This window comes from Phyllobates terribilis, unplaced genomic scaffold, assembly GCF_046119375.1.
Source record: "Phyllobates terribilis strain yellow unplaced genomic scaffold, ASM4611937v1 Scaffold_5__5_contigs__length_657084704, whole genome shotgun sequence".
Lineage (NCBI taxonomy): Eukaryota > Metazoa > Chordata > Amphibia > Anura > Dendrobatidae > Phyllobates > Phyllobates terribilis.
The window spans coordinates 414,961,043-414,988,695 of record NW_027362765.1 but is presented as its reverse complement, the minus strand read 5'-3'; the positions used below and the strand labels follow the sequence as shown (position 1 = coordinate 414,988,695).

General features: G+C 40.7%; 1 protein-coding gene across 2 annotated transcripts in view; it reads left to right on the top strand.

Moving 5' to 3' along the window:
• LOC141273394 (pregnancy zone protein-like) overlaps positions 1 to 27,653 on the top strand; it is a 131,349-nt gene that overhangs the window by 89,840 nt on the left and 13,856 nt on the right. For both annotated transcript variants that reach the window (XM_073685160.1, XM_073685159.1), the window contains 9 exons: positions 998 to 1,055; positions 2,097 to 2,180; positions 7,259 to 7,435; positions 9,337 to 9,418; positions 11,552 to 11,708; positions 12,454 to 12,528; positions 19,049 to 19,211; positions 23,373 to 23,578; positions 25,085 to 25,300. In XM_073685160.1, the coding sequence (XP_073541261.1) occupies positions 998 to 1,055; positions 2,097 to 2,180; positions 7,259 to 7,435; positions 9,337 to 9,418; positions 11,552 to 11,708; positions 12,454 to 12,528; positions 19,049 to 19,211; positions 23,373 to 23,578; positions 25,085 to 25,300 (1,218 nt within the window). The remainder of the gene's footprint in view (positions 1 to 997; positions 1,056 to 2,096; positions 2,181 to 7,258; positions 7,436 to 9,336; positions 9,419 to 11,551; positions 11,709 to 12,453; positions 12,529 to 19,048; positions 19,212 to 23,372; positions 23,579 to 25,084; positions 25,301 to 27,653) is intronic.

The window sequence follows — 27,653 nt, the reverse complement described above, 5'->3', positions numbered from 1 at the left end:
AATCCTCTGTTTTTTCAAAAAAATATAGTTTGATGGTTTGAAGATCAGTGTGAGTACGGTCAGCAAAGACTAGACTGACTCCTCCCAAGGTGATTGACAAATCTCTTCCTAAATACACATGTGATGGAGACCTGTCAATCACCTGGAACGGCACTGGGACAAGCCAGCCAGCGGGTGTGGGTCCGGATGGATCTTCAAACTGTGTAATGCTGGAGCGTTTCTTAGAAAAATATACCTGGCTGCAGTCGTGATTCACGCTGTCCACGATTTTTGCAGTATGATTCAAGTGACAAGTTCCCTTTAACATACATAAAAAATGAATAAAATACGAATATGAATCCAATATTAATAAATACAGCACAAACTTATTCTACAGCAATGTACAACTTGGCAATATATTTTTGGATGGAAAGCAATGTATGCTTTAAGGGTATGTTCATATGTTCGGCTTTTTGATGTGGGTATGAAACTGATTTTGCCTTCTATTGATCTCAATTGAAAAACACACCAGCAGTGCACACAATGCTGATTTTTCCACATCTTTTGACTATTTCCAATTAAATAATAAGAAACTTATTTTAGGAGTATTTTAAAAGTTTTTGATGTGGATTTTTGGGCAGAATCTGCTCCAAAAATCCTTTACAGAAAAACTATAAACTAACAGAAAAACATAAACTAAGAAGTGGTAGATTTGCTGCAGATGTCTGAGAATTTTGTACCGAACTATGATAATTTGTAGTGAAAACTATGGGGATAGCATTTTGAAAAACCCACGTATGCATGGCAGAAAAAAATTGTGTGCAAATTTCAGGGCGTAATGAGGATCCCACAGCTTACCTATATTGTAAAAGTGTTGTATGCACAGTAAATTAACATTTAACACATTTTGCAGCCTGAAAAATCAACAGAAATTATCTGCCAAAGTTGATTTAATATTTTGCATTTGATAAAAATATCTTTTATGTATAAAAGTTTGATCATTTATTGGTATTTTTAGCCTGGAGGTGTCTTGGAGGAGAAGTCACACAGCTCTCTGATCTGTATTAAAGAGGGAGGTAAGTATACATTATATTATCTAATGATGGAAGTAAGAAATTTATTTAGCAAAAGTCACCAAAATTCTGGTGAAAATTGGATTTAAAAATGAATTACAAAAAATAGAGTACAGAAAAATTTGCATTTATTAGTAATTAGTATTAACAGTATTTAGCCTGTCAGCTGATTCATGCTACCCGAACCATGGGCAGCATGAATCAGAGACTTTTCCCTGATCACTGTGATGTTTCAGAGGAAAACATAGTTGAAATTGGGGCCATAGATGACAGGACTAGTCCAAAAGAAGTGTCTCCAATGGATTTCTTCCAATCTGCTCAACCAGACTGGTGTCTCCTTAAAACCATGTTCACATGGTGAGTTTTGATGTTGCAGAATTTCTACAGCATTTCTGCGGCTATTAGGCTATGTTCACATGTTGCGTTCTTGCTGCGTTATTTCTGCAGCCAAAACCTGCTCTCTTGGCAGTAAAAAAATCAGCTTACAAATTTTTTGCTGCGTTTTTGGTGCATTTTTTGGTGCAGATTATATATGTAATTTGTTTACAGTGCATGTTTAATAAAGTTAGTTTCATTCACCAAAAAAGCAGCAACATGCACGGTTTCTCATGGCTTTTGCTGGTACTGTAAAAAGCAGCTTTTAATTTGCATTAAAAAAAGCATAAAGAAAAGCTGCAAAAACGCAACGTGTAAACATACCTTTGTATGAATTAGGTTACTTGCGTTTTTGATTGAGTTTTTTAGGAATTATCTAAATAACTTTAGTTTCTGATAGGTCTGAACTGAGCAAAGCATCATGGGAAATATTCCCTCCGGATAGTGGTTTATGCAAGTGAGAAGTGGCATCAAAGAAAGGGAATAAATCTGTGATGTGTCTACTGTGAATGTGAATAATAATTTGAATGTGAATAGTTGGCAAACATTAAAGTTTTTGAAATGTTATATTTAATTAAATGGCTATTCCAATAGATGATAACTTTTAATGCTGAGAATAACTCTTTAATAATATTGTATTATAAAATGTTTTTTTCTGTTATATTTTAGATGAACCTAAAGTGGAAGAGATATCTCTGAAGATCCCTGATAACATTCTGGAGGATTCTGCAAGAGCTCATGTATCAGTGCTGGGTAAGTCATCCGGACCGCCAGCATACTCCTCTTATTATGTCCATCAAAGGGGTATTGCCATCTCCGAGATCCTATCCCAATATGTAATAGATGTAATAATAATAATATTAGCAAATACCTCCAATTAGAAATGTAGTATAGTTCTTCTGATTTGCTATATTGTTTACCATATACTGCATATAAGACAGTGAATAAGGTTAGATATCTTTGGCTTATTTTTTGCACCCAGATCTGACATTTTTACTGATATCATTTTGGGGTAGATATGATGTTTTGATAGTTTTTTATTGCAATGTTGTGGTTGTCAAAAAAAAATTAATTCTGGCAATTTTTTTTCTTATGCTGTTTATTGATTGGATTAATTTATTTTATATTTTGATAGATCGGACATTTATGAATGCAGCAATACCAAATATGTGTGTACATATATATATTTTTTAATTGTTTCATTTTTAATGGGGAAAAGGGGGATGAATTGAACTTGTGTTTTCTTATTTTTTCATATATTTAAAAACATTTTTTAAAACTTTTTACTGTATTTAATAGTTCCCTTAGAAGACTTGAAAGTGTGATCGTCTGATACCTTATGCTATACATAGCAGTGCATCAGCAAAGCTATGCATAGCTAAAATCACGATCTTCTATGAACGCCGGCCAAGGGCTGACTTTTACAAGAGGATCATAATGACAGGCACAGGAGTCCTCAGCAGACCCACCACTGTCATGGCAATCCAATGGCATCCCACGAAGATGTCACAGGCGCGCCAATGGGTGCGTGGAATGATGCAGCCCTCTGCAGGCACTTGTTAAATGTCACTATCAGAGATTGACAGCCACATTTATAAAGTTAACATCTGCAGGCGGACCTCCTCCCCATCCGCTGCTGTTAAATGATGGCTCATTAAATCAGCTGTCATGTGTAGGGAAAGATGCAGGCTCGACCTTTTGACATACAGTACAGACCAAAAGTTTGGACACACCTTCTCATTTAAAGATTTTTCTGTATTTTCATGACTATGAAAATTGTACATTCACACTGAAGGCATCAAAACTATGAATTAACACATGTGGAATTATATACTTAACAAAAAAGTGTGAAACAACTGAAAATATGTCTTATATTCTAGGTTCTTCAAAGTAGCCACCTTTTGCTTTGATGACTGCTTTGCACACTCTTGGCATTCTCTTGATGAGCTTCAAGAGGTAGTCACGGGAAATGGTTTTCACTTCACAGGTGTGCCCTGTCAGGTTTAATAAGTGGGATTTCTTGCCTTATAAATGGGGTTGGGACCATCAGTTGTGTTGTGCAGAAGTCTGGTGGATACACAGCTGATAGTCCTACTGAATAGACTGCTAGAATTTGTATTATGGCAAGAAAAAAGCAGCTAAGTAAAGAAAAACGACTGCCCATCATTACTTTAAGAAATGAAGGTCAGTCAGTTCGAAAAATTGGGAAAACTTTGAAAGTGTCCCCAAGTGCAGTTGCAAAAACCATCAAGCGCTACAAAGAAACTGGTTCACATGAGGACCACCCCAGGAAAGGAAGACCAAGAGTCACCTCTGCTTCTGAGGATAAGTTTATCCGAGTCACCAGCCTCAGAAATCGCAGGTTAACAGCAGCTCAGATTAGAGACCAGGTCAATGCCACACAGAGTTCTAGGAGCAGACACATCTCTACAAAAACTGTTAAGAGGAGACTTTGAGCAGCAGGCCTTCATGGTAAAATAGCTGCTAGGAAACCACTGCTAAGGACAGGCAACAAGCAGAAGAGACTTGTTTGGGCTAAAGAACACAAGGAATGGACATTAGACCAGTGGAAATCTGTGCTTTGGTCTGATGAGTCCAAATTTGAGATCTTTGGTTCCAACCACCGTGTGTTTGTGCGACGCAGAAAAGGCGAACGGATGGACTCTACATGCCTGGTTCCCACCGTGAAGCATGGAGGAGGAGGTGTGATGGTGTGGGGGTGCTTTGCTGGTGACGCTGTTGGGGATTTATTCAAAATTGAAGGCATACTGAACCAGCATGGCTACAACAGCATCTTGCAGTGGCATGCTATTCCATCCAGTTTGCGTTTAGTTGGACCATCATTTATTTTTCAACAGGACAATGACCCCAAACACACCTCCAGGCTGTGTAAGGGCTATTTGATCAAGAAGTAGAGTGATGGGGTGCTACGCCAGATGACCTGGCCTCCACAGTGACTAGACCTGAACCCAATCCAGATGGTTTGGGGTGAGCTGGACTGCAGAGTGAAGGCAAAAGGGCCAACAAGTGCTAAGCATTTCTGGGAACTCCTTCAAGATTGTTGGAAGACCATTTCTGGTGACTACCTCTTGAAGCTCATCAAGAGAATTCCAAGAGTGTGCAAAGCAGTCATCAAAGCAAAAGGTGGCTACTTTGAAGAACCTAGAATATAAGACATATTTTCAGTTGTTTCACACTTTTTTGTTAAGTATATAATTCCACATGTGTTAATTCATAGTTTTGATGCCTTCAGTGTGAATGTACAATTTTCATAGTCATGAAAATACAGAAAAATCTTTAAATGAGAAGGTGTGTCCAAACTTTTGGTCTGTACTGTACATGTATGTCAAAGGTTATGAAGGGGTTACTAAGGGGAAGGAATTATCAGGAAATTACCTATTGTTTAAATCCGGATTTTACATACATATATTTTATATAATGTTTATTAAAAAAAAAATTTTCACACTAGCCACTGGGGATTTTTACTAATATTTTCCCCACTGTAGATATATCTACATATATATGTATGTGTATATATATATATACTAGCTATTGAACCCGTTCTACGCCCGGGTGGCGAGCATTTTTATTGGTATATGGTCTCCCATGCTGGTATGTGCTGCCCCCATACTGTCCCCACCATCCTATCCTGGTATGCATGGCACCCCTCATCCCCAATCCTGGTATGCATGGCACCCCTCACCCCCAATCCTGGTATGCATGGCACCCCTCAAACCCAATCCTGGAAGGCATGGCACACCTCACCCCCAATCCTGGTATGCATGGCACCCCTCATCCCCAATCCTGGTATGTCTGGTACTCCTCATCCCTATCCTGGTATGTGTGGTACCCCTCATCCTTATCCTGCTATGCATGGTACCCCATCCCTCATCCCTATCCTGGTATGTATGGTATCCCTCATCCTGGTATGCATGGCACCCCTCACCCCCATCCGGGTATGCATGGCACTCCTCATCCCTATCCCGGTATGCATGTGCATGGCACCTCTCATCCCCAATCCCGGTATGCATGGCACCCCTCATCCCCATCCTGGTATGCATGGCACTCCTCATCCCTATCCCGGTATGCATGGCACCCCTCACCCCCATCCTGGTATGCACGGCACCACTCATCCCCAATCCCGGTGTGCATGGCACCCCTCATCCCCAATCCCGGTGTGCATGGCACCCCTCATCCCCAATCCCGGTGTGCATGGCACCCCTCATCCCCAATCCCGGTAAGCATGGCACCCCTCATCCCCAATCTCGGTATGCATGGCACCCCTCATCCCCAATCCCAGTATGCATGGCACCCCTCATCCCCAATCCCGGTATGCATGGCACCCCTCATCCCCAATCCTGGTATGCATGGCACCCCTCATCCCCAATCCTGGTATGCATGGCACCCTTCATCCCCAATCCTGGTATGCACGGCTCCCTCATGCCCAATCCCGGTATGCATGGCTCCCTCATTCCCAATCATGGTATGCATGGCACCTCTCATCCCCAATCCTGGTATGAATGTCTCCCTCATCCCCAATCCTGGTATACATGGCTCCCTCATCCCCAATCCTGGTATGCATGGCTCCCTCATCCCCAATCCTGGTATGCATGGCTCCCTCATCCCCAATCCTGGTATGCATGGCTCCCTCATCCCCAATCCTGGTATGCATGGCACCCCTCATCCCCAATCCTGGTATACATGGTACCCCTCATCCCCAATCCTGGTATGCATGGCTCCCCTCATCCCCAGTCCCGGTGTGCATGGCTCCCTCATCCCCAATCCCGGTATGCATGGCTCCCTCAACCCCAATCCTGGTATACATGGTACTCCCCATCCCCAATCCTGGTATGCATGGCACCCCTCGTCCCCAATCCTGGTATGCATGGCTCCCTCATCCCCAATCCTGGTATGCATGGCACCCCTCATCCCCAATCCTGGTATGTATGGCACTCCTCATCCTCCTGGTATGCATGGCACTCCTCATCCCCATGGTATGCATGGGGTGCACCCCTCACCCCCCAATCCTGGTATGCATGGTCCCCTCACCCCCCAATCCTGGTATGCATGGTCCCCTCACCCCCCAATCCTGGTATGCATTGTACCCCTCATCCTGATATGCATGGTCCCCTCACTCCCCAATCTTGGTATGCATGGTCCCCTCACCCCCCAATCCTATTATGTGTGGTACCCATCATCCCACAATCCTGGCATGTGTGGCCCCCTCACCCCCCAATCCTGGTATGTGTGGCCCTCTCACCCCCCAATCCTGGTATGTGTGGCCCCCTCATCCCTTTCACGCTGTACACACATACAAAAAAATAAACACTTATACTCACCTTTCTTCCCTGTGCTCCAGTGCTGCGGTGCCCTGTTCTGCCGGAGACTGGGGGAGGAGTGCGGTGCCGGAGTACGCGCGTGCCCATACCGCGCTGTCTGGAGTCATTTTGCTGAAGACACACTGCAAATGTGTCTTCAGTAAAATGGTGCCGGATAGCGCTATGCGCATGCGCCGATCAGACGCCTCACTCCTGCCCCGGTCTCCGGCGAAGAGAGGCCTGCGGCAACGCTCCTCCCGGTCAGGTAAGTATGTAAGTATGGCGTTGGAGATTGCGGTATGCATTCAGTATCTACGCATACTGTGATCTCTGGCGCCATACACACTCCTCTTACCTGTAACGGCTACCAGACAGAGACACGCATCCCCGGTTATATTATAGATATATATAAATATATATATATAAAAAGTTAAAATATGTATCACACAATCATTTTATTTTTATTATGAATTTATATTAATTAATTCGATTAATCATTTTATTACCTTGCAGGAGATCTGATGAGCACGGCCATGCAGAACCTTGATCGACTCCTGGCCATGCCATATGGATGTGGAGAGCAGAACATGGTTCTCTTTGCTCCGAATATCTTCATCCTGCAATATCTGGAGAAAACTCATCAACTGAACAATGAAATCCAGAGCAAAGCCAAGAAATTCCTGGAGAGCGGTGAGAAATTCTATTGATTTCTGGTGGACTATATTTGTAAATAAGTGGATTCTGAAATTCAGGAATTGAATTAGTTTAGGTATAAATACTAATACAGTGTATAATCCTACACAGCAGATTATGGATTGCAGGTAGACATAAAATTAAGGTAGGTCGATAGACAGGCAGAGTTTTCTGCAATATTACATTTATTTGTTATCAATATAATGATTGATTTTACATTATACACTCTTATAATAAGTGTAAAAGTATTATGGCACCTACACATTACACCTAGTAGCTTTCATGATATCCCATTCTAGATTCATTGACATTAACCTAAATGGTTAAATGTATTTGTAGGGGTCAAAAGAAACATAAAAAAAAATAAAAAAAAATGAAAATGACTCCTCTAGGGGATAAATATCAAGAATTCAAACTTTAATAAATACATAATACAAATGTAAAATCAATTAAAAGATACTGAGAAGAGAAAAATCTCTGATGTTATTAATGAGATATACTTCCAAATGGTTAACAGCTTAACTAAAAACCTAACAATTAGAGATGAGAGACAGAGAATAATTTCCGGCTCAAAAGTTCGGGCCCTCATTGTTTTCAATGAGGCTTGAGTTCTGGTTGAAGTTCGGGAAAAGTTCTGGAACCACATTCAAACTTTGGAATAAAGTTCAGGTAGCAGATCCCAAACTTCAACAGGTCCTCTCATCTCTACTAACAATATTTGTATGTAGTGTTTATTAGTAAGTTGATGTTACAGTTCACATGAAGAAATATATGGAATCATTCCATCACCAGACAAAAATTCAGCAAAAATGGTAGGTATCATACTAGAAAGAGTATTAAACCAAGTAAAGGTAAATGTAGAAAACAATGTCTCCTCCTAGTGGGGAAAATAGATAAGGCAGAGACTCTTGATACATTATACATACAACTATATGAATGAAGGCATTATTCAAATGTATTAGCCAGAAATTCATGCAAATAAACATTAAATTAAAGCAGATTCAGAATTATTTATAAAGGGTATCTCATACTTTGCCTTCTGAATGATATAGCCAACATTAAAATAACATTAAGATAACAATGCAGTATTTGAAAGTAACCACATGATATTTACCACCAGAGACCCCTGACGCGCGTTTCACACAATGGCTTCCTCATAAAGGGTGTCACTTAGTATATCTCAGTGATAACATCAGAGATTTTTCTCTTTGCAGTACCTTTTAATTGATTTTACATTTGTATGATGTATTTAATGAAGTTTGAATTCTCGATATTTAACCACTAGAGGAGTCATTTCCATTTATCGTTTTTTTAGATTCATAGACATTATTATGGAATTGGCCCCTTTAAAGAAACAGCCGTTGCCTTTCTTTCCACTGCTACAGAGTCCACTGGTGGTGGCTTTACACCACTCCATCCAACACTTGGCATTGTGCTTGGTGATGTAAGGCTTTTGTGAAGCTATATGCCCCAAATTATGGATACTTTATGTGCCGATGTTCATACCAAAGAAGGTTAGGACTCTGCAGTTGTTAAGTCAGCAGATCATTGACAACTTTTCTGCCCTGCCATTAGCACTTTGTAACTTTACATGGTCTCTGCTTTGAGGATCAGATGCTGTGGTTCCTTCCACTTTTCAATAATACCAATAATACTTATATTTGATTGTGTAATAGAGCTGATAAGGGGGTTTGAAATGTTGACAACCGGCTCTCTGCAGTTAAGCAGAAGGGAGCCAGCTGTCAATCAGCATGACATTGGCCGTGATGCCCCATCGACAAAGCAGAGAAGAACAGAAGAAGCTGATCTGTCAATGTAACATCAATGGAAGTTGCAGAATCGCCGGCAGGAGCAGTCTTTTTTGTCAGTTTACATATTTATTTTGCTGCTTCTCACAGGGTATCAGCGTCAGCTTACATATAAACATGATGACGGATCATACAGCGCCTTTGGAAAGAGTGACAAAGAGGGAAACACATGGTTAGTGGATTTGGCTATATTTTTGTAACCCCCGGGTATATCAGAAATCCTTGGTGTATAGATAATTTTTCTTACTATTTTTCTCTACAATGTTTCAATCGGAGTATTGCTTAAAAGATGAGTCTTTTACTAGGAACAAATGGGAACCCCTGCGTAACACGCACTAACTGAGTTAGCACTTACTATGTTAAGTGCAGGCAAGCTAAGTACACAACGCAAGCGCAGGGCATTTGCTTAGTAAAGCATACAGATTTTAAACAGGAAAGTTCTCATCCAAAATCTCTAATCAAAGAGGAGAGTCAATGGAAACTCTAAGACTATGTTCACATGTCCAGTCGTAATTCTATAGCCATCTGTTGGCAAGAAAGTTGTGAAGACACAACTTTTTGTACATTTTTAAAAAACTGATTTCAGCTGGATCAGTTTTTTTAACATTCAAGTCTATAGACTGTCATGTGGTTCATGGACCCACTGTGTCACGGTGCCGGGCTTGCCTAGGAGGTGCATAGCTAAGTGGCTACCTGTTGTTCACTGGAGCTCCTGAAGGTGGAGTCAGGCTTGAGCTGCAGGTAGCCACCAAGCACCACTCCTAGTCAGTACCCGGTATCGCGGCTGACGTTCCCAGGGGTTGCGTTCGCGGGACAGGAACACGGGAACGGAGTCACAGACAGGAAGGATTTGGAGACTGACAGACAGTATGGATGACATGGACTTCGGGGATAGGTTCTTGTTCAGACACTCAGGATCAGGTACCGCCGACGCGGCTACAGGGTTCTGGTACCGCTAGGGCAGGTTCAGGGTTATGTATAAACTACACAGGACTACATGGACAGTACAGGATAGGGAAATAACTAAATAGACTAAAGACAGGGTACTTGGCAACATACAGTATAGTTGCACACATCAACTACCATTAAAAAACTATAGTGGTTGCTCAGACACCTCCCTGTTGGGGAGGGTGCCTTTTATGCAATATGCCTCCCAGGTATTGGCTGGGGGCATCTATGCAGGAGTGCGCACTGCTCCTTTAAGAGCAGGGGAGTGCACGAGAACTAGGTGCACCTCCAGAAGTCAGAGCGTAGTGCACAGGAGAAGGAGGAAGAGGAGTGTGAGGACGCTGCCATGGCCGGAGCGGTGAGTATACAGGTGTCCCCACATGCAAGAAGGTGTTGAACCATGCAGGGGTGTCAGCAATGGGTGTTATATGGACAATGATTCTGTTAATTAGTCATTCACTTTTCTTTCATTTGAAACGGACCCGTTTTTTTCCTTACTGGATTAGTTTCAAATGGACGAAAATGGAAGGCTAATTGAGGGGTTTGGTAAAAAAAATGGAGCCAGCTGAAATCAGTTTTTTTTTTAAATGGACCAAAAATTTGTGTCTACACAATTTCTTTTGCCAACAGATTGCTGCTGGATCCGTTCTAACTGATAATTATTGGACATTATTGAACATAACTCAGCTCATCCATGTATTACATTAACAGCCACTTATGCGAGTGGTCACAGTGTAATCTTACATTTTCCTTTTTGTGGCTTATGCATGGTAAATGAGCAGTCAGATGCATCTTCTGTTCTCTCTTGGAAAATGGCGGTACAAACATTTTTTTGTTTACAATTTTCAGTATTTTCTTACACCCCTTAAATAAAAAAAAAATATGGCATTTTGGTTTTGCCGTAACCATCCTGCCTTGAAGAATTATTTTGACAGGTAATTTTTATCATACAATGAACTTCAAAAAGAAAAAGAAACATGTATGAATTACTTTTTTTTCACTATTTCGTCGCACTTAGATTTTTTTTCCCCATTTTTCAGTACATGTTTTTGTAAAATTAATTTTGTCATTCAAAACTTCAACTCATATCACAAAAAAACAACCCTCAAATGGCTATGTTTATGGAAAAATAAGAAAGTTAGGACTCTTGGAAGAAAAGACGAAAGTATAAAAACAAAAAATTGCCTGGTCCTTAATAGGTTGAATAAGATTTAGGTATAAAAATGATAACATTGAATCCATATTGTGTTTGCATGGTGCTCATTGGGGGTATTAACTAGAAAAGGTAATTTTTTTTGGTATGTTTTATTATTGTATCGAAAATGGCCATTTTTACCACTCCAATTTGTTTCTTCAGGTTGACTGGATTTGTAGTGAAGTCCTTTAGCAAAGCTCAACCCTATATCTTCATAGATGAAAGTCACCTGAACCACTCCTTCTCATGGCTGAAAAATAACCAGCAAGACACCGGTTGTTTCCGAAGTGTGGGGAGACTCTTCAATAATGCCATGAAGGTAGGTCGAGAACTAAGTAATTGTGTTATAGAGATGTGATATGGGACATCATTGACAAACACAGGTAACAGAAGGAGTATGGAAAATACAATATGAACCTTATGAAAGGAGGTCACAGGTGTCTCATTAAAAAACCTCTTTTTCATGCATTCCCACTGTGACCATTTTTTGTTTTACGATTAGATTTTTTCCTCCTCTTTGTCTAAGAGCCATTACTTTTTTTTCTATCAACCTATCCACATAAGTTCTTGTTTTTACAGGGTCAATTTTTAGTTTTGAACGATACTTTACTATACATTCTACTGAGAGTGGAAAAAATTCCAAATGTGGTGAAATGGTGAAATAAAAAATGCAATTCCGCCATTGTTGGTTGTTTTTTTTTTTTGGGGTATTTAGCGTGCGGTAAAAATTATAAATAAGCATGATAGTCCGGTTTGATATGATTACGGCATGATCAAATTTGTAAAGTTTTTTGTAATTGAAAAAAAAAATGAAAAAAGATTGAAAATTTGTAAAACAGAAAAATTAGCTTATTCCTGAAGTTCTGAGAACTGTCATTTTTTTTTAATTGTTGGAGTTGATAATATGTTTGGGCACATATGACTTTTGATTGCTTTTATTGGATGTTTTTTGGCGGTGTTGTGACAGATAAAACGAGTCCCACAGAGATGGTCTTCTAGAGAGGTTTCACTGTTAATTAATTTAATGATAAGTTTTAACAAAAATATAAAACTTTGTGTTTCAGGGAGGAGTAGAAGATGACATTTCTCTCTCTGCTTATATGACTATTACCCTTTTGGAAGCTGGAATATCTCTGCAGGTAAAAAAAAAAATCTGTGAAAGCCAAATATAACAATTTTTCCAACCATAACATTTGTTCTTAGGTATGGCTTTAGCCCCTTTTCTTTTTAATGGTCTTAATTTAATCCATGGAGATACTGTGTTTCTCTGAAAATAAGACAGGGTCATATACACTGCTCAAAAAAAATAAAGGGAACACTTAAACAACAGAATATAACTCCAAGTAAATCAAACTTCTGTGAAATCAAAATGTTCACTTAGGAAGCAACACTGATGGACAATCAATTTCACATGCTGTTGTGCAAATGGAATAGACAATAGATGGAAATTATTGGCAATTATCAAGACACCCTCAATAAAGGAGTGGTTCTGCAGATGGGGACCACAGACCACATCTCCGTACCAATGCTTTCTGGCTGATGTTTTGGTCACTTTTGAATGTTGGTTGTGCTTTCACACTCGTGGTAGCATGAGACGGACTCTACAACCCACAGAAGTTGCTCAGGTAGAGCAGCTCATCCAGGATGGCACATGAATGCAAGCTGTGGCAAGAAGGTTTGCTGTGTCTGTCAGTGTAGTGTCCAGAGGCTGGAGGCGCTACCAGGAGACAGGCCAGTACACCTGGAGACGTGGAGGGGGCCATAGGAGGGCAACAACCCAGCAGCAGGACCGCTACCTCTGCCTTTGTGTAAGGAGGAGCACTGCCAGAGCCCTGCAAAATGACCTCCAGCAGGCCACAAATGTGCATGTGTCTGCACAAACGGTTAGAAACCGATTCCATGAGGGTGATATGAGGGCCCGACGTCCACATATGGGGGTTGTGCTCACAGCCCAACACCGTGCAGGATGCTTGGCATTTGCCACAGAACACCAGGATTGGCAAAGTCGCCACTGGCGCCCTGTGCTCTTCACAGATAAAAGCAGGTTCACACTGAGCATATGTGACAGACGTGACAGAGTCTAGAGAGCGATCTGCTGCCTGCAACATCCTTCAGCATGACCAGTTTGGCAGTGGGTCAGTAATGGTGTGGGGTGGCATTTCTTTGGAGGGCCGCACAGCCCTCCATGTGCTCGTCACAGGTAGCCTTACTGCCATTAGGTACCAAAATGAGATCCTCAGATTCCTTGTGAGACCATATGCTGGTGCTGTGGGCCCTGGGTTCTTCCTAATGCAGGACAATGCCAGACCTCATGTGGCTGGAGTGTGTCAGCAGTTCCTGCAAGATGAAGGCCTTGAAGCTATGGACAGGCCCTCCCGTTCCCCAGACCTGAATCCGATTTAACACATCTGGGGCATCATGTCTCGCTCCATCCACCAACGTCACTTTGCACCACAGACTGTCCAGGAGTTGGCAGATGCTTTAGTCCAGGTCTGGGAGGAGATCCCACAGGAGACCATCCGCAACCTCATCAGGAGCATGCCCAGGCATTGTAGAGAGGTCATACAGGCACATGGAGGCCACACACAATACTGAGCCACATTTTGACTTGTTTTAAGGACATTACATCAAAGTTGGATCAGCCTGTAGTGTGTTTTTTCACTTTAATTTTTGGGGTGTCTCCAAATCCAGGCCTCCATTGGTTAATAAATTTGATTTCCATTGATGATTTTTGTGTGATTTTGTTGTCAGCACATTCAACTTTGTACAGAACAAAGTATTCAATGAGAATATTTCATTCATTCAGATCTAGGATGTGTTATTTGAGTGTTCCCTTTATTTTTTTGAGCAGCGTATTATTTTTTTGCTCTGAAAGGTTTTATTTTCAGGCGATGTCTTTTTTTTTCTATGAATATAAATCCACATTTATTCTTGATCAAAAAAATCAACATTTATTCAAATGTAATCATGTCATCACATTCTGGAACATTAACATTATTCTCCAAACCCTGAATTCCATCTGAATATCTTGAGATCCTATTTCCTTTTTCTATGTACAACAATCTCCTCTTTACACAGGCTAATGAAAAACGATGGGGTTAGAATGATCACAAATAGATCATTCTGTCCCCATACATATCTGATTATCGGCAGCACATCTCCTGTTTACACCAGGCAATGTGCTAACGAGAACAGTGGCCCTTATTCGTTTAGACTGAATTTGTGCAGACCAGTCATAATGAATGGGACGGCTGGAGTAAGACGCATCTAATTCATTAAAAGGCGCGCACCACTTAATAAATTAAGAATCTTACAAGCTCCGCACACCTTTGGCAGAAATGTACGTACATATGTATATACACACACACACTGCACATATATACCAGCCTGTCTCCTCTTCAGTACTAGACTCCTGCAGTTAAAAGACCTTTGGTGAAATCATGATCATAAGACAGTGATGTCACCAAAGGACCTCAACCAGTCTTAACCTTGGAATAGAAATGCTGGGGGCCCTAAGAGAGTTTTCTCTTCCCCCTAACGCCAGTCCTGCATTCCAGTCTGTCTCTTGATCAGTTCCTCTAGACTCTTTCAGTTAATAGAACTTTATTGACATCATAGTCACATATTTGTGAAGTTACCAAAGATCCTCAAGTAGTCTTAATTTTGGAATAGAAACAATGCAGTCCCCTAAGAGAGTGGGGGCCTTGGGCAATTGCTCAGTTTGACTCTCCCTAACATCAGCCTTGACTGTAACTGGGGGTTATTTTTGGAGAAGGGCTTATATTTCAAGCATACTCCAAAAATCCTGTAAAATCAAGCTAGGGCTTATTTTGGTGGTGATCTTATTTTTGGGGAAACACGATAAGTAAAGGGGAAAATAAGGTTTAGTTATTTTGGAGGGCAATGGTGCACTTACCATAGAAAAAATTCCAACTTTGGTTTTGCCAATGGGTGCAGGAAACCCTTTTTGTTGGCTCAAACATTGAGCAAGCAACCAAGAGTCATGCAATGATAATATCACCCCCATGAAAGAATACCTCTTGAAAGTTTTGATGGATGGTCAACCTATTCTCAATATATACCCTTGGTAGGTGGATGTTTTCTGCGCCTCATCCTTTACTCTTTTTTACAGTCTAGTTTTACAAAACAAATCAATTAGGTGCATTTTTCAGAGTATTAAAGCTATATTCCCACGTTGCCTTGTTTTCTGGTGTCAAAACCTGATCTCTTGGCAGTAAAGAAGCTGCTTAAAAAAGCAGGTTTTGCTGTGTTTTTGCCGCTTTTTTTTTGCTGCGTTTTTCAGGTACATTTGGCTCTTGCGCATGCTGATATAGTTTAGTGCCTGTTGTCCCTGAGTTTTCTGCACCAAAAATGCACCAAAACATGATACCTGCGTTTTTGCTGCATTTTTGCACTTACTCACTGCTTTCCATGGGTGAAAAAACGCTGCAAAACACTGGAAGAATTGACATACTGCAGATTTCAAAAACGCAGCAGTTTTCAAATTCAGTCAGAAAAACGAAAAATGTGTGCATGAGATTTCTGAAATCTCATAGCTTTTGCTGTTACTGTAAAAAAGTGCTTTTAATTTGTATAAAAAAACGCAGCAAAAAACACAACGTGTGAACATAGGTTAATTCAGCATTTTGGTCTGAAAATAAGCTCTTAAAATATTGTAGTAATAATAAAATAATAATAGCTTACTCCATAGTAGGTTTAAACAAAAACAGAAAAAGGACTTTTTTTAAGCTGAAACAATATTTCCTTTATGACATATACATATATATACGTTTATATATATATATATATATATATATATATATATACTGTATATGTATGTCATAAAGGAAATATTGTTTCAGCTTAAAAAAAGTCCTTTAATACAGTATATTATAAACTAAAACAATATTTCCTTTATTGCATATACATATATTATAAAGTTTGGAATGAATCAAAAACCTAGTACAACTGAACCGAGAATATTAGCAAAAGAGCAGTGCATATCACATAATTAAGTCAGGTACAAAAATATATGGATGTACAAAAAGGACCCTAAATAGCAGACACAGTGGTTAAAGTGTTGTATGCACAAGCAAATACAAGTGCTTCACACTAAATTAGAATATCATCAAAAAGTTAATTTATTTCAGTTCTTCAATGCAAAAAGTGAAACTCATATATTACATAGAGTCATTACAAACAGTGATCTATTTCAAGTGTTTATTTCTGTTAATGTTGATGATTATGGCTTACAGCCAGTGAAAACACAAAAGTCATTATCTCAGTAAATTAGAATAATTAACAAAAAACACTTGCAAAGGCTTCCTAAGCGTTTACAAAGGTCCCTTAGTCTGTTTCAGTAGGCTCCACAATCATGAGGAAGACTGCTGACTTGACAGATGTCCAGAAGGCAGTCATTGACACACTCAACAAGGAGGGTAAGCCACAAAAGGTCATTGCTAAAGAAGCTGGCTGCTCACAGAGTGCTGTATCCAAGCACATTAATGGAAGGTTGAGTGGGAGGAAAAAGTGTGGTAGATAAAGATGCACAAGCAACCGGGATAACCGCAGCCTTGAAAGGATTATTAAGAAAAGGCCATTCAAAAATTTGGGGGAGATTCACATGGAGTGGACTGCTGCTGCAGTCATTCCTTCCAGAGCCACCACACACATATGTATCTAGGACATGGGCTACAAGTGTCGCATTCCTTGTGTCAAGCCACTAATGGCCAATAGACAGCACCAGAAGCGTCTTACCTGGGCCAAGGAGAAAAAGACCTGGACTGTTGCTCAGTGGTCCAAAGTGTTTGTTTTCAGATGAAAGTAAATTTTGCATTTTATTTGGAAATCAAGGTCCCAGAGTCTGGAGGAAGAGTGGAGAGGCCACAATCCAAGCTGCTTGAGGTCTAGTGTGAAGTTTCCACAATCAGTGATGGTTTGGGGAGCAATGTCATCTGCTGGTGTAGGTCCACTGTGTTTTATCAAGACCAAAGTCAGCACAGCCGTCTACCAGGAAATTTTAGAGCATTTCATGCTTCCCTCTGCCGACAAGCTTTTTGGAGATGGAAATTTCATTCTCCAGCAGGACTTGACACCTGTCCACACTGCCAAAAGTACCAATACCTGGTTTATATACAACAGTATCACTGTGCTTGATTGGCCAGGAAACTCGCCTGACTTTAACCCATAGAGAATCTATGGGGTATTATCAAGAGGAAGATGAGAGACACCAGACCCAACAATGCAGACGAGCAGAAGGCTGCTATCAAAGCAACCTGGGCTTCCATAACACCTCAGCAGTGCCAAAGGCTGATCGCCTCCATACCGCGCCGCATTGATGCAGTAATTGAAGCTAAAGGAGCCCCGACGAAGTATTGAGTGCATTTACTGAACATACAATTCAGTAGGCCAACATTTCGGATTTTCAAAACATTTTTCAAGCTGTTGTTATATAGTATTCTAATTTACTGAGATAATGACTTTTATGTTTTCATTGGCTGTAAGCCATAATCATCAACATTAACAGAAATAAATACTTGATATAGATCACTCTGTTTGTAATGACTCTATATAATACATGAGCTACACTTTTGGTATTGAAGAACTGAAATAAATTAACTTTTTGATGATATCAAATTTAGTGAGAAGCACTTGTATATACCTTTTCATAGGTATATGGCAACAGTGCTCTTACCCATAGAAAATACAGGCTGCATAGTTGCTACAAATGCATGATCACCAATGCGCATTTTGCATCTGTTGATGTTGCTTTCTCAGAGTGGTTTGACATATTCAATTGTCCCACACAGCTTTATGTACCTTAAAGAAGTTGTCCACTACTTTTATATTGATGCCCCATCCATAGGATAGGGCATCAATGTCTGATCAGCCGGGGTCCCGCTCCCGGCACCCCCGCCAATCTGCAGTTATCGGTGCCAGATGTGGTGGCCACCGGCAGGAAGTGCTTACTTGTGGAGCTTGACCTTCTAGTTGTAGTGGCCGCCATGGAGTACTGCACATCCGCCTCCTATTCAATTCAATGGGAGGCGGATGTGCAGTACCCCGCAGTGGACACAACAACTAGACGGCTAAGCTCTGCAAGTAAGCACATCCGGCCGGCGACTGCCGTTGGCACCAATGGCAGCTGATCAGTGGGGCTGCCGGATGCGGGACCCCTATGGATGGGGCATCAATGTAAAAGTAGTGGACGACTTCTTCAAGCTCCAATCACATGACTGGAGAGAGACAAATGAGATCCGTTTGAAGCGGTGCATGTGCACTCCTCCACATGCGCCAACCACCCGCCTCTTTCTTACTGTGTACAGAGGCAGGAAATCAGCTGTCTACTAATATGGTATATGCACCATAGCTATTTAGGTAGCTCTTATTGATGTCACTCTGTACTGTAGGTCAATAGGAGTATTAGATATTAATAAAAAAAATAATTCTAAACTCCAAAGAAAACATCCCCAAAAACCCTAGAAAATAGCTGTTGGTTCCAATACACATATAGATCCTACTTTTAGAAATCTTGGTATATTGGTGTAGCAAGAAGCAGAAATTTAAACTAGTTTACACTTTTGTTGTTTCAATCTGCAATGGTAAATGTGTGCCTTATAGTTTAAAATGTAGAATAATTTGTTTTTAATTTACTCTTAGGATCCCTTACTGAGCAATGCTCTCTCCTGCCTGAGGAAGGCCTCTGTGGATATCAGCAACGTATACACCCAGGCTCTGCTGGCCTACACCTTCACATTGGCTGGAGAGACTGAACTCAGGGAAACGTTATTGGACAAATTGGAGGAAAAGGCTGTGCGAGGAGGTACGAAAATATAATGCTCCAAGCACTCTGCATGGAATATGGGATAATTTACACCATATGCAACCTATTTTACTTTAAGAGCCAGATTCAGCTCAGTATTCAGCCAGCATTTTTTCTCAGCAGTGGGAGCCAAAACCAGGTGAGGAACAATCAGAGAAAAGGTATAATAGAAACAAGTCACCAATTCTGCATTTATCACCCACTCCTGGTTTTGGCTCCCACTCCTGAGAAAAAAATACTGATAGTGGGGCCGTGGCCTAAGAGAGGGCCACAAAGCACATTAAGACCCCACAAGTAATGACTTTTAGCTCCAACCTTCTTACAAAGGATAACAACATGTCTGACCTTCTACCACATGCCATTTTGGGATATCAGTTGGAAAGCAAAACAGGGCTATCTGTTCTTGCTAAAATTTGCTAGCTGTTTTTTTTTATTCTAATGTGTATGTTCAGCAATATTTTTAATGCCTTACCAATATATGACATACTGGTACGTCATATGCCGGCTCCCTAACTTCCATGCGGGCTCGCAAGCCAATCCCGCATCTTTCTCATCAGATGATGGCTGAATTATTTATCTGCCTGTAACAGCTGCGGGTGGACGGGAGCTTCATCAGCGGCATTTAACAAACGCTGGCAGGTAGGCGTGTCAGTCCACGTGCCAATCGGCACACCCATGTCGTAATCGTGGGGCACTGATGGGATGTTATGAAAAGAAGAGGTCTGCTGGAGACCCCCGTGCTTGTCATTACAATACTCCTGTGAAAGTCAGCGTTTAGCTGGCATTCATAGGAGATCGTGATTTTCACTATACATAGCGTTGTTGATGCTCCGCCATGTATAGTTCAATCAGTCGGATGATCACATCTCAAGTCCCCTGAGGGGACTAATAAATAAGGTAAAAAGTGAAAAAAAAAGTGTTTTTAAAAATACGAAAAGAAACAAAAAAATATACAAGTTCAAATTACCTCTCTTTTGCCCCATTAAAAATAAAACAATAAAAAAAAATAAATATAAAAATATTTGGTATTACTGCATTTGTAAAAGTCAGATCTATGAAAATATAAAATAAATTAATCTGATCGGTAAACGGCGTAATGAGAAAAAAATCAACACGCCATAATTAAATTGTTTTGGTCGCTGCATCATTGCAACAAAATGCGTTACGACGTGATCAAAACATTGTATTTACCCCAAAATAATATCAGTAAAAATGGGCAAAAAAAATAAACCCTCACAGCCCCATATGCTGAAAATGCAAAATTTTGCGGGTCTTGAAAAATAGCAACAAAGGAAAATTTTAGATTTTTTTTTCACCTCTTAAATAAAACAAAAAAATATGCATGTTTGGTATCTGCATACTCGTACTGACCTGGAGCATCATATTGCCAAGTTAATTTTACCGTATAGTGAATGTGGTAAATAGAAAATCCAAAAAACAATTGTGGAACTACACTTTTTTTTGCTATTTCAAATGCATTTGGAATTTTTTTCCCGATTTTCAGTGCATCACTTTATAAAATGAATGGTGTCATTCAAAACTATAATTTGTCCTGCAAAAAACATCCCTGATATGGCTATGTGGATGGAAAAATAAAAAAGTTATGGCTCTTGGAAAAAAGGGAGTAAAAAACGAAAATGAAAAAATGGAAAATAGCCCCTCTAGGAAGGTGTTAAAGGTTATCGTTATCATAAGGTAGTGCTGTATGAGCATGTTGAGACTTCTTAATGGGAGTCTGTCAGCTCCTAGCTTCATAAAGCACCACTCCAGCCTCTTTTTTTTTTTCATCGCTGGAGTCTTTAAATCTAATCCCCCAGCCCCCGGTCATATACTCATCCTCCAGCATCCTCATAGTTTTTTTGCTGCTCCTCCGGTCTCCCAGTGCCATCTTTTGACAGTAGCTTCTGACTGTCCGGAAGTCAGAAGCTATGTCACAATCTCTCAATACAAGTCTATGAGAGCAAGAATGAGGCTCTGATAGATTTGTATTCAAAAGTGACCTCCCTGCAGCTCCATGAATCACTGGAGCTGCGAGCAGGTCACTTTTCACTGGAGATCGACTGGAGCAACGCTGGAAACGGATTAAGGTGGCGGCAGGTGAGTATTAGACAGGGGGCAGGGGACTTACATTTAAAGCACCACTTCAGAGGTGCAATAAAAAAAAGGCTGGAGTGGTGCTTACCATACTTAACTTTTCTCTAAACTTGAAAAGTCAGTATATGGACATCCAGATCTGTAGTTCTATGTGGGGCTACTCATCCAAGTTCAAAAAATATTTTTAAGCCACTATTTAAAAAGAAAAAACTATACAAATTTTGTATTGATCGCTATAATTCAAGTGACATGGACAATCATATTGACTGGTTACTTTTGCAGCAAAATTAATAATAAAAACAAAACATACAAAAAAAATGAAGGAATTGTGTTTTTATTTTCATCATTTCACCTCACTTGGATTTTTTTCCCATTTTTCAGTACATTATAAGTTTAAAGTGAATGGTGTAATTTAAAAATACAAATAGGAGTGGACTGTAGAACATTTCTTTCTTAATTTACATTACTTTAAGGCCATATTCACAAGTTCAGTATTTGGTCAGTATTTTACATCAGTATTTGTAAGCAAAAATCAGGAGTGGAAAAATCAAAAGAACAGTATAATAGAAACATGTGCACCACTTCTGCATTTTTCACCCATTCCTGGTTTAGGTTTACAAATATTGATGCAAAATACCGACCAAGTAATGAACGTGTGAATGTGGCTTTATGGAGTAAATTTGAAAAAAATCTTATTTTGTGTAAACCCCTTTCAAGGAGAGCTAATTTGAGTTGAGATGCAAGGGATCTACATATCTGCCAATGTTAGTCAAATTCAAAGCATTGGAGAAAAGAACACACACAACCAGTATCTGTCAGTGTACAAGCCTTGACTGAATCTCAGATGCCCAGTCACAAATTTTTATTACACCCACAGAAGAAAGGGGAATGGCTTTGTAGCGGGGAGCAGGGAGGTAGTCAGTGGCGAGGGGTGCTATGTTTTCTTCATCACCCTGGCCTGCTACAGAAATATGGGGACGTGGTTGTCCCTGGGTGTGTGTGGGGTGCTATAGTTTGGGCTGTATGCTGTGGAAATCTTTACTCACTTTCATCTTGGGTTCAGACGGGTGCCGCGCTTTGAATAATAGACGACACAGTTCTTTAAAAACAAAACAGTCCAGTTTACTTGTTCAGCACGGCCTTAGAAACAGGGGATTACAGGTACAACACTTGTTGCAAAACATGGCATTCACAGATGGTAAAACACAGTCTCAATCCCCACAAGGTGCTAATCACAGTGTGACTCGGTCCTAGGGGAAGCTGTCTCTGGACTTTCTTGTGGAAAAGCTCCTGCTTCACTCCACGGCTCCCAATACCTGACTCTAGCAGGGACTACCTCGCTTCTGAGGCTCCCTAGTCCAGGCACGTCCATTACTGCCTATTGTCTGGAAGAGGCCAGGATCCACAAATTGACCTTTAGAGTATAGATTAGGCTGTGGTGTGCCCGTTGCTGTTAATCCTACTGGTTTCTCCCACACACACCCGTCTCTCTTCTTCCTTGTGCTCTCAGCATGTCTGTCCTTACTCACTGTTCCTTCTTAACTGACTAAAAATACATGGCCAACACCAACTCCCAGTGCTCCCTAAGTCTTAACTTGTCACTAAGCGCGGCCCCCAAACTAGTTAACCCTGTGTCCCACTGACATAAGGGTAATGTAGTATCCAACTGTACCTCTGCTGTCATCTAATGGCCATATCTCAAAATACCCCATTTTGAGAAAACTCAAACACATATAGAATAACTAAAACAGTACTACAGTTCTATAGGGGGGTGGAGTAGGAATTCTCCACACACAGCTTAATACATTTACTAAAAGGGATTATGTAAGTTTGGAGACAAAGAGGCCTTAAATTATGGATTCTGCTGAATTCCTTCAAATTAGTTCTATCCAGCTCTCAAGGGCAGCAACCTTAAATAAAGAAAACACACACATTGCTTTTATGAATAACACTTCTAAAGCTAATAAAAAACACAAAGTTATCAAAGATATATAGATATATACATTGCTTAAATGATAATTAAAGCAAGGCTTAAAATATTAACCATAACACTTTTCTTCCCTACAGATGGTCAATTGCATTGGAAGCGGGACTCTGCTCCTCCCTCTGATGTCTCATATTGGTACCGAGCTCCCTCAGCAGAGGTGGAGTTGACCTCCTATGTTCTCCTTGCTCTTCTGTCTGGTCCAAATAAAGATTTAGGAAAATCTTCACAGATTGTGAACTGGTTGAGCAAACAGCAGAATCCGTATGGAGGTTTTTCTTCTACACAGGTAAATTTAGGAATCTAAGCAGTAGAGAATTTACTGGTTCGAATGAAAACAGGGAGCTATAATGATTAACCAGATACTGAAATTGTCCATACAGATGCAAGAGTGGTCAGCCCAACATTGGTTTACCAGCAACTTCATTTACCTTCATCATTCACATTAGGCTTGTCTACGTCAGCATGTTTTTTTTAAAGAAGATGCAAATAAACCGCTACCAGATGTTAGAACCCTCCTGTTTGTTTTTTTCTATCTTGTGGTTTGCAGTCACGTGACCATCTGCCTTTATATTCCAGCTCCGCCCTTCTGGCTGTGCTGGACTTCAGTGTTTGACTGTTTCTCTAGCCTGGTGCTTCAGTGCCTTTCTCTGTCAAGTTCGCTTGGTCCTCTGGGACCTCTAGTACATTTTTGTCAGTTTGTCTTTTTGTGGTCTGCAACAACTTTTCTGTTTAGGAGGTGTCCCATTTTTGTCCCAGTCCTTAGTTCTTTTAGGGACCCCTCCCTTAATTCTATAGGTCTTCATTCAGACTAGCCGAGGACTAAGGCGGGTCTGTTCACTAGGAACAGGCAGCCCGCTACATCGTAGGGATCCAGCTTAGTCTTACTGTAGGGACAGCTTTCCCCTATCTTTCCTTAGTACATGTTGCAGATCATAACACCAAGCTCCTTTCCCGTATGAAAAAAGAAAGACAACATGTCTGACCTTCTACCATATGCCATTAGGGAATTTTGGTCGGAAAGCTTAACTGGGCTATTTTTTCCTGCTAAAATTTGCTAGTGCAGTCTTTTTTAATCTAATATGTATGTTCAGCAATATTTTTAAAGGTTATCACTATCATAATGTGGTACTGTATGACCATGTTGAGACTTATTATAGGGAGTCTGACAGCTCAAATTGACAGTGTAAACTAAGCACATAGCCTTGTAAGTAATAATGAGTGGATAGTTTTACGGATTTCCACAGGAAATTTGATTTTCATTTAAGTAATCCGCTACTAATTCAATGTTCCTTATTATTATCTGTGGCCTCCCCAGACCACAGAGCATAATAAACATAACATATAAAAAGCAAAAAAATTTTTACTCATCTTACCGCTCACCTCTAACCACCACTGCTTGGTGCCATCCTGTCCTCAGGGCCTCTTTTTTCAGCCATCACCGGTATGTTATTCACACAGTGATCCCTTTCGCGCTCCTGCGCAGGCAACACTTCTCTCTGCCGAGGGCAGAGCAAAGTACTGTAGCGCACATGAGCCGGGAAAGTTCAAAAGAGTTCTGGCATATGCTCACTGCAGCACTTTGCTCTGCCCATCGGACTGGGCAAGCCTGTAGGTGAGTATAATAAAAGGTCTTTTTTTTTTGCATTGCAGAGTGAATTGGAGTCACAGATGCAGCATTATAGAATGCTGTCACATAGGGCTGAAAGTTGGTGGCCGTAGGTTATATCGGAACTAGTGACATGTTCTCTTTTATATATGCTTGCCTTGTAAAATGCACATTTCCATTTTGAAGGACACGGTGGTGGCTCTTCAAGCTCTGGCCAAGTATGCAGAGATGACATATTCTGACAAAGGAGATGTGACTGCGGAGGTCAGTTCTAAGTCAGGATTCTTTGAGCAGTTCCATGTGGACAAGAATAACCGGATCCTACTCCAAAGGGCAACACTACCTAAAGTCCCCGAAGACTACACTGCCACAATAACAGGGAGCGGTTGTGTGTTTGTTCAGGTGAGCAGAAAAATATAACAAGTTGCAACCAATTCTGATAAATAACTTTGACAATCAATAGTTGTTATTGAACTAGTCAGGGTGTGGGGTCTTTATGTTATGTACTTCCTGATTAGTCTAAGGGGATTTATGAATCTAAGTTTTCATACCCCTTTGCAGGTGTGGGAATCTTTAGCTTTGGTCTAGGCAAACAACAAAAGCTTTGGCAAGGTGGCCCCTTCTCTTTGACCGATGCAGACCCCTTTTACTTTTAAAGTTAGGCAATTTGTTTCAGAAAAGACTGCATTGTAGTGCAATATTTTTTAGACCTAGGTTGAGGAAAGATTGCTGTTGGGCTTTCAGTAACAAAAAATTCTTCGAAATGCTTGGTTGTCTTTCTGCCTTAAAGATTGAGTCATATTTTCATCTCTTTGTCAAGGAAGAAATCATGATGAGCAAAGCTAACTGAAAGTTGTGCTGCAGATAAGTCTGCAGTATATGAACATATATTCCAAAGAATTATATGTCTTAATCATACTATATATTACAAAATCATAACTGAGGGTTGACTGCTCATACTTTCTATGTCACTTTTACAAGCTGGAATATTACTGTATGATCTTTCACATGAAAGCTTAAAGTCTCATGCAAAGTTATATAAAACCCAGCAATGGAAATATGTATTTTATTGCATACTTTTTTTGATTTTATTTGCTATATTCAATTTTTTACCATCACTTTTACAATAACATAAAAGTCAAGATTTAGAATATCCTATGACTATATAAAACTATTTTAAGGGCTCTTTCAGACATTTGGTTATTTCCGGTACTGGAAAAACCTGGAGATATCCGTGTCCGTGTGCACCTGTGTGGCACATGTGTGGTAACCGTGTGCCGCTCATGTGCCGCATCAGTAGCACACGTATTGGCGCTTGGGAATCAGCGGTACAGCTATCACTATTCCTAAGTGCCAGGTGCTGAACGCTGCCCTCATCATAGTCCCTTGCTGCGACTAGCGCAAGCAAGGAACAATGTTGAGAGTAGTATTTTGCTCCCGCTGTGTCCTGGTGTAAAAATAAGAATAACATAACAAAATCCTTATACTCACCTGTCTGAAGGTGTCCCCCGCTGTAATCCATCTGACCACTCATGCCGAGGAGCCGGGAAGAATTGACTCGCTGCGGCGAGCGGGCCCCTGCTCTGTGCTGAGCTCACTGAGTGACAAGACATCGCTCATGAGCTCAGTGCAGCTCTGGGGACATTCTCCCCGTCTCCTCGGCATGAGCAATCACTTGAAGACAGCTGAGTATAAGGATTTTTTTATTTTATTCATTGTCCTTTGCTAGTTCTAATCGCAGCGCCGGCAGGGGACAATGATGAGGGCAGCGTTCAGCACCCAGCGCTTGGGAACAGCGTGAACTGTACCGCTGATTCCCAGGCTCAGGTACGTGTCACACAGCTGACACATGGATGTCATCAGTGTGACTGTGTGAGGGACATTTTGTGGCCCGTGCTGTGGGTAAAAAATGGACATGTCAGAATGTTTTTCCCATGGACCCAAGGTCCATGGAAACACACTGACATGTACACAGGCCCATTAATTTGAATGAGTCTGCATCTGTATTTGTCTCCGGTGGAAACTGTCACCACACAAAACGGACACACTGAGGTGTGAAAGAGCCCTGAGATTTAGGCACCCAAATCCAAGAACCACACTAGTACTATCTATCATCGCCATCCACAATGTAGCTCCATCTATCATCTTAGCAAGGCCTAAGGTCAGCAAATAAATCCTTCAACTGTGTATAATGTTTCAAGGACTGACATTATGGCGCCTATTCACAAAAGTTGCATGAAAGCTTTGAAAAATAGCACTATTTTTACACAACGTGAAGTTACGTAATCATTTTGCAACTTTTGGTGTTTTCATGCCAGTTTTGAATCAGCGCCACCAAAATAAGAGGGGCAAGGGAAAAGATTACATAGCCATGTCTGCCTATCCAATTTATCAAAAGTGTCGGCGCTTTGTAAGCTAGAAATGCTGTCTTGAGTAGTATTTTTGGTGTGGCACGCAAAGGCACACACCACACAGAAGGAGCCCCAAATTTATTAAGTGGCATGTGCCTCTTTATAAATTTGGCACCCTGTACTGCAACAAGACCGGGGTAATGCGATCATGTGTCTCGCCAGTCTTGATGAAAAGGTCCCTATGTGTTTTCTTCATTGCAAAACAGGGAATAACATACCATTAGTGCAACTGGTGCAACTGGTGCAGCTGCACAGGGGCCCATGGAATTGTGCATTATGATGAGTTATTGGACTTCAAATGGCCCATATACACTTCTTACACAGGGGACATCTTCTGTTTGTGT